The sequence below is a fragment of the Rhineura floridana genome, chromosome 1 (genome assembly GCF_030035675.1).
Source record: "Rhineura floridana isolate rRhiFlo1 chromosome 1, rRhiFlo1.hap2, whole genome shotgun sequence".
Taxonomy (NCBI): domain Eukaryota; kingdom Metazoa; phylum Chordata; class Lepidosauria; order Squamata; family Rhineuridae; genus Rhineura; species Rhineura floridana.
The window spans coordinates 58803556-58815875 of NC_084480.1; the positions used below are offsets into that span (position 1 = coordinate 58803556).

Genomic DNA, 12320 nt, shown 5'->3' on the forward strand with positions numbered 1-12320 from the left:
CTGGCCACTGTGCAAATAATTACTTGATTATCTGACTGCAATATCTGCATACAAGCTTATGTTCTTCCTCTTGTTGTTCTCCACAGGGCCTAACAGTTCAAGTGAAGTTTTTGTGTGGGAGACAGGACAATCTTCATTCAGGCATTTTCAGTCTCTTTTCATCAGAGCTGTAAATGAAATCCATACTTTTGTCCCACCCTCAGGTTTAGGTATGTTTGGTGGGGAAAAAGATTCTCTTAGGATTGATTCACACATTATGCTTTTCCTCCACTTTATATATCATTTCCATGTAGAAAAAAATGTGTACATCATGTGTACACCAATGGGTATAAAGAACACAAATATGCCTATTTTGTTGCATATACATGCAGAGAGAGGTTACAGTTAGCTGTGGTTTGTCAATGCATTCATATGCAATAAAATAGGGAACTGCCATGTTTGAAATGCTCCTTAGTAACTATGGACACAAATCACAACTTGTCCCCATGCATTTTGCTTCCAAGTCCCTCCCTCTAGCATTAATACAAGTAGACAAATTTTGGGAAACCAGAGCTTTCTGGGAGTTGGACACTATAGTCTATCCAGCACTATACAGAACTGTTTTCATCACTTCTCTGTTTGTGTTTTATGACTTGTGTGATCAGTTTCAGCATTTCTTAACCAGGAAATAAGGACTTCAAGTGTGCAGTTTCTGTCCAGTAGAAATTACTCTTCCTTGTTGCAGCAGCATTCACCAAAGAATCTGGTCACCAGACATGGCAGGAGCTTGCTGGAGAAGCAAAGACTTCTCGTTCTGCTTGGCACAAAAGGATTGTGGTGGATGGAGGTGTATGAAACAAAGCTACATTTCCCCCCATGTATAGAGAATCCAGGGATTATTTGGCCATGATTAAGTTTGCTGTATTTGTTAAGGCAGAAGAAAGAAAGCATCAACTATTTTGTAGTAATAAATCATTAAAAACCATAAATAAACATTTTTTTTAAAAAAACCACAAAATTAAGCATCATATTTAGACTATATAACACTGTTCCTGGTTTTCGTGGCAGCCAAAGGAAACAAAACAACTACAGTGCCTTGCAAAAGTAATAAGACCCCTGACCAATGATCTCATATTACTGAATTACAAATGGTACATTGTAATTTCATTCCGTATATTTAATTTGGAACACTGAAACTCAAAATCAATTATTGTAAGGTGACATTGGTTTTCTGTTGGAAAATATTTGTAAAAAACAAAAAAAGAAACATACATAAGTATTCAACCCCCACGCTTTAATATTTGGTAGAGCCACCTTTCGCTGCAATGACAGCTTTAAGCCTTTGGGGTAGGTATGTACCAGCTTCACACACAGTGTTGGAGGGATTTTGGCCCATTCTTCTTGGCAGATTTGCTCCAGGTTGTTCAGGTTGGTTGGGCATCTCTTGTGGACCGCAATTTTCAAAGACTGCCACATTTTCTCAATGGGATTGAGATCAGGCCTTTGACTGGGCCACTGTAGGACATTCACCTTTTTGTTCTTGAGCCACTCCAATGTTGCTTTGGCTTTGTGCTTCATTGTCCTGCTGAAAAGTGAATTTCCTCCCAAGCTTCAGTTTTTTAGTGGACTAAACCAGGTTCTCTTGCGGTATTTTTCTGTAATTTGCTCCATCCATTCTTCAGTTTTAACAAGATGCCCAGTCCCTGATGCTGCCACCACCATAGTTCACTGTAGGGATGGTGTGTCTTGAGGCATGGGCAGCATTAGGTTTGCGCCACACATAGCCTTTGAGTTTTGGCCAAAAAGCTGTATCTTGGTCTCATCTGACCACAAAACCTTTTCCCACATGGCAGCTTTCTGGCAAACTCCTGATGTGCTTTCAGATGGTACTTTTTGAGTAATGGCTTCTTTATTGCCACCCTCTCATACAGGCCAGTGTTATGCAGAGCTCTTGATATGGTTGACTGGTGTACCATTACTCCACTTCCAGTCTTTAAAGCATCTTAAAAACAAAAGGCCCTCAAGGCGGCTTACAAAGAAAAATAAACACAGGTATAAAAATACAATATAAAAATACAATAAAAATACAATAAAAACACAATAAAAGCAATACAATTTACAAAAATTAAAATAAATAGCAAATAACATTATAATAACAAATAAAATTAAATAACAGATAACATTATCATTATCGGCACCGCCAAGAAAGAGGAGGTGGTGTTAGCGGGGGCGGCAGCTCCCGAGAGGCAGAAGGGTGACAGGCATTTGTTACAGCAAAGCTGTTTGCTGTTTCAATGTTGTCTTCCTCTCCATGTCCCTGGGCTCACTCAGCTGCTGCTCCCCAGGCTTCTGCTGCTGGTGCTGGTTTATGTCGGGGGGGCAGCTGTGGGAGCTTGGGCTTGGGAACCTGGGCCTTGCCTAGAGCAGGAGGAGGAGAAGGGCATGGCGGCGGCTGTTGTTGAGCAGGAGGCCCTGCTCAGGGAGGCCCTGCACCAGGCTGTTGTTGAGCAGGAGGGCCCCGCACCGGGAGACCCTGCACAGGAAGCCCCACACCGGGCTGTTGTTGAGCAGGAGGCCCCACGCCAAGAAGCAGCGGTGAGGACCTGGGCCTTACCTGGAGCAGGAGGAGGAGGAGGACGCTGTGGCGGCGACTGTTGTTGAGCAGGAGACCCTGTGCCGGGAAGTGGCGGCAAGGAGAGCTCTTTCTCTCCCCCACATGCACATCTCACAAAGTCAGCTCAGAAGGATACCATGGTCAATGGTATCAAAAGCTACCGAGAGATCAAGTAAGAATAACAGGGTTGCACTTGCCCTGTCCTTCTCCTGATATAGGTCATCCATCAAGGCGACCATGGCTGATTCAGTCCGATAACCAGGCCTGAACCCAGATTGGAATGGTTCAAGGTAATCTCTTTTATTCAAGAGCACCACAACCCTCTTGATCACCATCCCTAAAAAGGGGGTATTGGCGACCGGGCAGTAATTGTCACAAACCAATGGGTCCAGGGTGGGTTTTTCAGGAGCAGTCAGTTCACCATCTCTTTCAGGGCAGCTAGGGCCACTCTCTCCCAAAAAGACACATTGACCACATTCTGGATCCACTTGGTCATATCCCCTCAGCAAGCTTTAATAAGCCAAGAAGGACAAGGGTCAACAGGACATGTTGCTGGCCACATTGTCGCAAGCACCATGTCTATGTCATTAGGCTGCATCAACTGAAACTGATCCCAAGAAGTTGCAGCAGATGTTGCACCTTACTTGGGACTACAGTAGATGTAGATGGGGTATCAAGGTTGCCACAGAGGTGAGCAATTTTACCCTCAAAGTGCCTTGCAAACAATTCACTGTGGGCTTCTGAAGGGTCTAAAACTCTATTTCCTGGAGTTGATGTTAACAGACCCCCCGATAATTCAAGAAAGCTCCACTGAACAGCTACTTGAGGATGCAATTGAGGCAGAGAAGTGGGCCTTTTTTGCCACCCTCACTGCCACACGGTAGGCACAGTTATGATGTTTTACTTGTGCCCAATCAGCACATCTTTCACCACTTGCGCTCAAACCGTCCTTAAAATTATGGAAACACTAGATAGCAAAATGATTGGGATGCATTTATTCTGGTGTCGAAAGTAATTTGAAGGGCTAAATTTAAAAGGACATTTAATGGCCAAGTTGTTGTGTTTTGCTTTGCTGCTGCTATTACTTTAACTATATGGCACACTAGTTCTACATGCAATTATGGAGCACCAAAATGGAACTAATAATAAAATGGAACCAGATATGGCTGAACCAAATAATAATGCAAGAACTACTCTTCCTATTAAAACAAAATGAAATGTCAGTATTAGACATAAAAATAGAAGGTTGATGAGACAGAGTTAACATTAAGAATGTTTTTAGCTAAAGTAATTTTATCTGGGAAGGATAAGCGTTCTATTATAGCTGCAAACTATTATTGAAGTAAACATATAAAGATGAATGCTTAGATGTAACAAACACTGAAAGCAAACTAACCACTATATCTTCTTTTCAAATAGAAATATTTTGAATCTCTCTCTCTAAAGTTCTCCTGTTCTTATGTTTCTTGATGCAGTCCATATGCTGTTTGCTAGCAAAGATAAATCAGCTCTCTATTCCTGGAACTCAGAAATAAATCAGTTCTCTCTATTGCTGGAAGCCCCTTCTGCCAATCATTTCACCACTGTCAATGTAGGGTCTCTCAATTCCAACAAAAGTCTAATTGTTCTGTCTGGAGATTCCTACACCTATGTTTATGAGCTGACTGCAATCTCCAACCAGTCAGATTTTATACCAAGGTAGGTTCCTAATTTTATCCATTGACTTTCAAGCAGACAGAGCCATTCCTGTCTGGCTTTTTTAATTAAAAAAAAATGGTGATGTCTAAAAGTACTTTCATATTCATTGCCCTGTTTCTTTTCCTTGTGTTTTATGGGACCATACTATAACCCTGTAACCTACACATCAGTTCTGACGCTGGAATTTCTGGTGAAAATGCTACAGTCAGAAAGCTATGCACAAATCAGTCACTGGGAACACTATCTGTGAAGCAGTGTGGGAGCTCAGGAAAAGGATAGGCAAGGGAACAGCAGTAAACTGAGACAGAAAGAGCCAAGGTAGTTAAGACAGAGAGATGACTGAAGAATGACCTAGTCCAGTAAGCCGATACATGTTTTTGGAAGAAATCAGAGGGCTTGCTGAGGCTGGACAGAATCTTAGCAAAGCCAAGCAGACTCTTTGGAGACAGAAGGATGTATGGATTCTTTAACTGATTTTACAGGAGGTGGCATAACTTAAAAATAAAGACAAGTTATCTGTAGGTAATCTGGTGTATTGCTCAGTCCAGTCAAAAAGATTTGCACCATCTCCTTGGGTTCAAAGGAATTTAGAATTAAAGGTCTGTTCCACCCATTATAATTGTACCTACCATACACTGGCTCAAATGATAAAACACAATATCAGTTGTTTGCTTAAAGTATCATAGAATCATAGGATTGGAATGGGCCTACAAGGCCACTGAGTCCAACCCCCTGCTCAATGCAGGAATTCAGTTAAAGCATACCCAACAGGTGACTGTCCAGCTGCCTCTTGACTGCCTCCAGTTTTGGAAAACCCACCACACCTTCCTAGGTAATTGGTTCCATTGTCGTACTGTTGTAACAGTTACGAGGTTTTTCCTGATGTTCAGCCGAAATCTGGCTTCCTGCAACTTGAGCCCATTATTCCGTGTCCTGCACTCTGGGATGATCGAGAAGAGATCTTTGCCCTCCTATGTGTGGCAACCTTTCAAATACTTGAAGAGTGCTATCTCTTCCCCCCTCAGTCTTCTCAAGGATAAACATGCCCAGTTCTTTCAGTATGTCCTCATAGGGCTTTGTTTCCAGTCCCTTGATCATCCTTGTTGCCCTCCTCTGAATTGGGGATGGAATCCTCTCCTTTTTTTTATGTTTCATGTTTAAGTGTGGTCCCCTAGTGGTTGTTAACGATTCGATTGCTTTTTCCTCTGATATCTTTTCACTTTTTCAATCTGCTCTTTTTCTTTTTTTTTCTTTGCAGATAATTACCAATATTATAATCGCATGAGTCTCCACTGATATCAATTTTTATTCTGAGCTCTGTAATTATTGCTTGTTTACATTCCTTTTCAAGTGCATTGCAGAGCAGACTAAGACAGATAATCAAGTCAGTGTCTTCTCCCCTGCAGCTTAAATCAACACCTCATTCCCCCCCCAGTTGCCTTCTGTCTGTCAATTACAATCAACACTTCACTGACATCAGTGAAAGGGAATACACATTTGAAGAGTTCACATAGAAAGTAAATTGATAAAACTATAATAATATCGATGATCTCAAAACAAATTAAAAAAATGAATCAGAAAAAAAGAATTAATCGGAAACCAGGTGTGGAGAGTTGCTACTTCAAAATTCTTTCCACAAAGATAGAGAATATCAGAAATAATAATTAATCTGATGGCAAATTCGATTATTGCAAAAACAGAGCCCATTGCTACTCAATCTGGTATGAGTAATATGCTTCTTATAATGCTACATAAAATATAACAAAATGGTAATTGAAATCTTATGAATTAAATTTATACCTCTTTTCACTATTAGTGATTATGATGCATTATTTTTGCATGACAAAATCATGTGTTGGATAACTAGCTTTTAATTATAATTATGCTGTACATGTGTGTTTTCATGCTAGTTCAGGTGAACTGATATTTGAACCTGGAGATAAGGAAGTTGTGCTAGCAATCAACATCTTTGATGACACAATCCCAGAGGAGGAAGAATTTTTTAGAGTATGGCTGAAAAATCCAAAGGGAGGTGCAGAAATTGGTCCTAATGGTTATGTTACTATAATTATACTGCCTAACGATGATGCCCATGGAGTTGTCGCATTTGCCCAGGTTATTGAGTTATATTAAAATGTCTTTGAAATAGGTCAGTAATGGAACACATGAATACATAACTGTATTAGTCTATGTAAATGTTTACTTGCTCTTTATATGAATATAAATAAGTAGATCAGGTATAAAGCTATATAAAATCTGGTCTAAATAGCTCCTTCTAGCAAAATAGCCCACCATATTATTCATTTGAACTTGGAATTTTCTCCATGTAATGAACTTATCTCACATTGGAATATATTACAATACATTAAATTAAAGTTATCATATTTGTATCTCTTACCTTAGGAATGTATGCATGGATTCCAGCTCTTCATTTTACCCACAGAGCACAACTGTGAGGGTAGCTGGTCTGAGAGAGAATACCTTGCTCAACACCACCCACTGAATTTCATTTCTAATAGTAGTTCGAACCCAGGACTCTCTAGTCCAAGTCCACAAGTCTAGCTGCTTCTCCATGCTAGTTTTCTGAAACCTGCAAGGACTTAGAATGTTTGAAAACATGAGGTTAATTATATATAAAATTAAATATGAAGAACCCTTTTTTATGCTACTAAACAAATTTTTGCTACATTTTTATATGTTCCTGTTGAGATTGTTCATATGCTTTTCTACTTTATACATTTCTTTAGAAGTCTTTATTTAAAAAAGTAGAAGAAATGGAACAGGACATGATGATCACCTTGAATGTTGAGCGCTTAATAAGTACCTATGGGCGGGTTACAGTACAGTGGGAGGCCAGTGGAAGCATTAATGATATATTTCCAACTTCAGGAGTAGTAAGTATTTTGTCAAACACAACATTAGTTGCACAAAATGTGTAAGGATCTAATTACTAGTGTATTAGCAATTTAATAAATTACTAATTTGCTAACAGGTTAACAAGAGCAATGTTTTCTTATGGAGACTTTTGATGTTATGAATGTTATGATTCGGACATACTGTAGGAAACTGCTAGTTCTGTTTATGGAAAGGGGCTTTTCGCCCTCCTCCTCCATGCAGTCATTGTAACCCCCCCCCCCGGCCTCTTTTACATGGCCCATAAATCCATTCTGTCCAAGTCATTTTCATTTACCAATCTGACTAATGTGACTGATGGATAAACTTTGTTGATGTAGATGCTAATATATGCCAGTGCTTTACCATAGTTGAATCAGGTTCTATTTGAATTGAAAATTTGTTGCTATTCCATCTCTCTCTCTCTCTCTCTCTCTCTCTCTCTCTCTCTCTCTCTCTGCGCCTGCCACCTGGCTTTAGTGCTGTTTATTTTTTCCTGATTAGATTATATATCTTTCCTTAGTAGTACAAACCAATTTTAAATATGCAGTTCATTCATGCTGTATGATTTCATTGTGCTTTTTAAAAATTAGATTAACGGCATCATCTAGCCAATGTTAAAAAATGCTAAAGTTCTGTGAAGTAGGGAGAATCAAATACATGCTTAAAGTAATCCCTTTTAAGTCAGTTGGACATAACATGGTTAACTTTGGTTAGACTGTGTCCTAAAATCATTGTTTTATTCTGTGTTACTTTTATAACATTCTGTTATTTATTTTCCCCTTAAAATATTCAGATTACATTTTCAGAAGGCCAGGCCTTGTCCACAATCACCTTAACAGTGCTTGCAGATGTCATTCCTGAAGTTGCAGAGACTGTGATTATAACTCTCACTCACGTCAGCACTGTGGGCATTCAGGATCCCAACAGAGGAGCAACCATTGACCCAAACAGAGCAAAAGCTGTACTTTCCATTTTGCCTAATGACTCTCCTTATGGTGTAGTAGGATGGCACACAAACTCTGTCTTTGTTAAAGTAGCAGAACCTGAAGGTGAGTTAGTTCTGTACTGCGGGAAAACACATATGTGCTTCAGATCTCTTTCTGAGAACAGTTCAGCTGTACAGAGCAATCCTAAGTGGGCTCAAGAAGAAAGAAGCAGGGAATCCACCACTGGATCCCAAGCCCTATTGGCTTGTTCCTGCCAGGGCAAAAGGTGAGGCTGTCGTTTCTCCTGTCCCCACTACACCAGCTCTGAGGAGCCTGAGGATCCAAACCTGCCAGCAGCCTCCCCCTTCCCCATCCCCAAAATAACCTGTTTTGTGGCTTTCTGCCTGCTGCTGCCTATGGGGGAAAAGTACTGGCCATAGCTTTCTGTCTGCCTGGGTGCAACTGGGGCCTCCACAGTGATGTTCCTCTGAGTTGGCAAAGAGGTACCTATGTACCATGCTAATCCCCTCCAGCCATTAGCATTATGATAAGGGTGTGAGGTTAGGATTTTGTTCTTAGTAAGGTCTTTTTTGCTACCTGCATACTTCAATTCATTTGTTTTAAATGCACCTTGCAGTGGTATACCAGTGAGATCCATTTATTTTGATGAGAAAATATTCATGAAGCCTTCATGCACAGATACTTGGGCATCTATGCCTGAGTACAAAATATCTTATGAGAAGTGTCTCTCAAAATGTTTCCACCTTCTGCTGTAGAGTGGGGCTTGACTCACATGTTTCATCCATCTAAGTTTGCTTTCAGTCATGTCCCGGTTTTCTTGGCCCTGGAGAATTTGCAGTTTATTGAATGAGCCATAGAAACATAGGACAGAATCATAGACTCATAGAGTTGGAAGGGGCCTGTAAGGCCATCAAGTCCCTTACTCAGTGCAGGAATCCAAATTAAAGCATACCCGACAGGTGGTCCAGCTGCCTCTTGAATGCCTCCAGTGTTGGAGAGCCCACCACCTCCCTAGATAATTGGTTCCATTGTCGTACCACTCTAACAATTAGGACTTTTTTCTTGATGTTCAGATGAAATCTGGCTTCCTGTAGCTTAACCCCATTATTCCATGACCTGTACTCTGGGACAACCAAGAAGAGATCCTGGTCCTCCTCTGTGTGGCAACATGAGTCATTACTGTTCAATTAATTATGCTGGACATTTTTCAAGATCTCATACAATGTAATGAAGCAAAGATAGGCAAATTCCAACATTTGTCAGATGACTCATTGTGTCACAGGATGTTTCTTATATAAGTTTAACTGTGCTTTTATTTATATATATATATATTTAAAACATTTCAATTGAAAGGGATAGCTAATACCCTGGAAGACATAAACAAAATTCAAAGGGACCTTGATAGGCTGAAGCATTGGGCTGAAAACCACAGAATGAAATTTAACCGAGATAAGTGCAAAGTTCTACACCGAGGAAAAAGAAACCAAATGCACAGTTATAAGATGGGGGATACTTGGTTCAGCAATACTACATGCGAGAAGGATTTTGGAATTGTTGTTGAATATGAGCCAATAGTGCAATGTGGCTGCAAATAAGGCAAATGTTATTTTAGGCTGCAGAAGTATAGTGTCCAAATCACATGACGTACTGATTCTCCTCTATTCAGCACTGGTTAGGCCTCATCTTGAGTACTTCATCCAGTTCTGGATACCACACTTTAAGAAGGTTGCAGGCAAACTGAAATTGGTTCAGAGGAGGGCAACAAGGATGATAAGGGGACTGGAAACAAAGCCCTGTGAGGAGAGGTTGAAAGAACTGGGCATGTTTAGTCTTCAGAAGAAAAGACTGAGGGGCAATATGATCACACTCTTCAAGTACTTGAAAGGTTGTCACACAGAGGAGGTCCAGGATCTCTTCTCAATCATCCTAGAGCACAGAACATGGAATAATAGGCTCAAGTTACTGGAAGCCAGATTTCAGCTGAACATTAGGAAAAACGTCCTAACTGTTAGAACGGTGCGACAGTGGAACCAATTACCTAGGGAGGTGGTGGGCTGTCCAACACTGGAGGCATTCAAGAGGCAGCTGGACAGCCATCTGTCGGGTATGCCTTAATTGGATTCCTGCATTGAGCAGGGGGTTGGACTTGATGGCCTTATAGGCCCCCTCCAACTCTTCTATTCCATGATTTTTGAATCTCACTCTTCAGCCAAAAAAAAATGCTCCCAGAACAGCCTGGGATAAGGCAATTTCAGGGTTACAATCTGAAAACTCATGATAGAAAAGGAAAAAGGCATGGAAGGCGTATATATGCGGGGGGGGGGAGATAGCAAACTCTGGCACCAGTTCTTAGTTACAGAGTTCTTGTAAGGACCAACTGGAATAAAGTTAAGGTGAACAAAATGTACTGATAAGACTGGCAGAGAGAGGAAGTTAATGAAAAGTGTAAATAAATAAAAGTAAAAATGTTTTCCCAGCTTTTGTTTATGGAGCACACACTCTTTCTTGGACTTTACTAAGTCATTTCCTGCCTCTTTTAGATCTCTTCATGGATTAATACAATATATCTTTGAAGTATTTCAATGTGCTATTATCAGAGTGTGCTCATTCTCCCCTCTCCCAGGAATCACTGCAGAAATACTTCCACAGCAGCTATAGCTCACTGAATGAGAAGAAATAAATTCTGTTTCAGAAATTGTATCAAAGACATATTGGGTCACTATATTACAGATTTGTTCTCCTATCTTTTCAGAGAAACCCACAATTGTTACTTTATATGTTCTCAGAGAACAAGGATTTGTTGGTGATATCAGTGTGCAGTTGATATCCCAGCCTATTTTTTCACTCCCTCTTGTCAATCAAGCCATGGAAAATGAGGATTATAGGTTGGAAAACAAGACTGTTATTATGGCAGAGAACATGACAATGGCTTCAGTACCTGTAGCCATTTTGCCAGTGAGTATTTGAAAATACCTCTTTTCTTCACCCATGCTGCCTGCCTGGTTGGCATGATTAAGCAGCCAGGCTCCACCCGAATGCCTGGGTATTGTGAATTATAAGGATGATCACTGGCAGGAAATGCAACATGCCATGTCTGCCAACAAACAGGCAAAGGTGTTGCTTCTGCTTCTGCTGTTTGTTGTCTCCATGTGACTCCACCTGTGACTCCATGTCAACCTACATGTAATAAGAATAAGAGGATGTGTTGTGATGCATAATGTCAGGATGTTCAAGGGTGGGAAGGGAAGGTCACACTAACTGCCCTATAACTGTATCAAACTTAGTTCTACTCAGAGTATACCCAGTAAAATTAATGGACCTAAGTTAGCCATGTTCCTTAATTTTAGTGGATCTACTCTGAGCATGACTGACATTGAATACAATCCTATGTTCTCAAGATGTCATTTGATGACACACACGTGCTAAAATTCTGCCAGGTTTTAAAAGCTCAGACTGTGGGGGAGCTTCCTTTCTAATTTATTCTGGTAGGCTCCTAAATCAGCTGCCCAGTTCTGAATTGCAGTGGAGACAGTTCACCCATCACTGTTCAGAATCTTAGGTCTATAACCAATGCAGTATGGAATCCACAAAAGAAATGTCTCTACAGGAGTCTGTCATGAATTGGATGAGTGTCATGGGTCCTTCCCTGAACAATATACTTTACCCAAACCACTTGGCTTAGCTAATGAGACTTTCAGACTGCAATGATTAGTCAGAAATAAGTTGCACTGTGTTCAACAGAGCTTACTCCCATGCATAGGACTGCAGCCTTGGTGACTGTTCACTGAGGCTAGATCCAGGTGATGTATGAGTTGTGCCTAAGACCAAGTTCTATGGGCAAAATGGGGTGTAATCAAAGCAAGGGCTATATATGTGTGTAGGTAGAGGGCTATATGCCAACAGCATATAGATCTGAGATAAAAGCCAACTAAAATTATTTCTGCAGAGTATTAAAGTTGTAACCCTATACCAACACACTTGAGAGAAAGCCCCATTGAACACGCTGGGACTTACTTCTAAGTATATATGTGTAGAATTGCATTGAAAGAGTGACAAATTTACTCTTAGGTTGCCCAAGATTTTTCTTGGCCAAAAAATGGGGGAGGGAAGATCACAACCATTTTGTAATAGCCCCAGTATTTAAGAGATTTATACTCTTTATTTAAGTATTTAAGAGATTTAAGGGA

The 12320-nt window shown here is 40.4% G+C and overlaps 1 protein-coding gene across 14 annotated transcripts in view; it reads left to right on the top strand.

Moving 5' to 3' along the window:
* Positions 1-12320, top strand: part of ADGRV1 (adhesion G protein-coupled receptor V1) — a 432032-nt gene that overhangs the window by 145989 nt on the left and 273723 nt on the right. For all 14 annotated transcript variants that reach the window (XM_061622198.1, XM_061622202.1, XM_061622203.1 and 11 more), the window contains 6 exons: positions 87-209; positions 4069-4291; positions 6202-6406; positions 7039-7185; positions 7980-8235; positions 10886-11088. In XM_061622198.1, the coding sequence (XP_061478182.1) occupies positions 87-209; positions 4069-4291; positions 6202-6406; positions 7039-7185; positions 7980-8235; positions 10886-11088 (1157 nt within the window). The remainder of the gene's footprint in view (positions 1-86; positions 210-4068; positions 4292-6201; positions 6407-7038; positions 7186-7979; positions 8236-10885; positions 11089-12320) is intronic.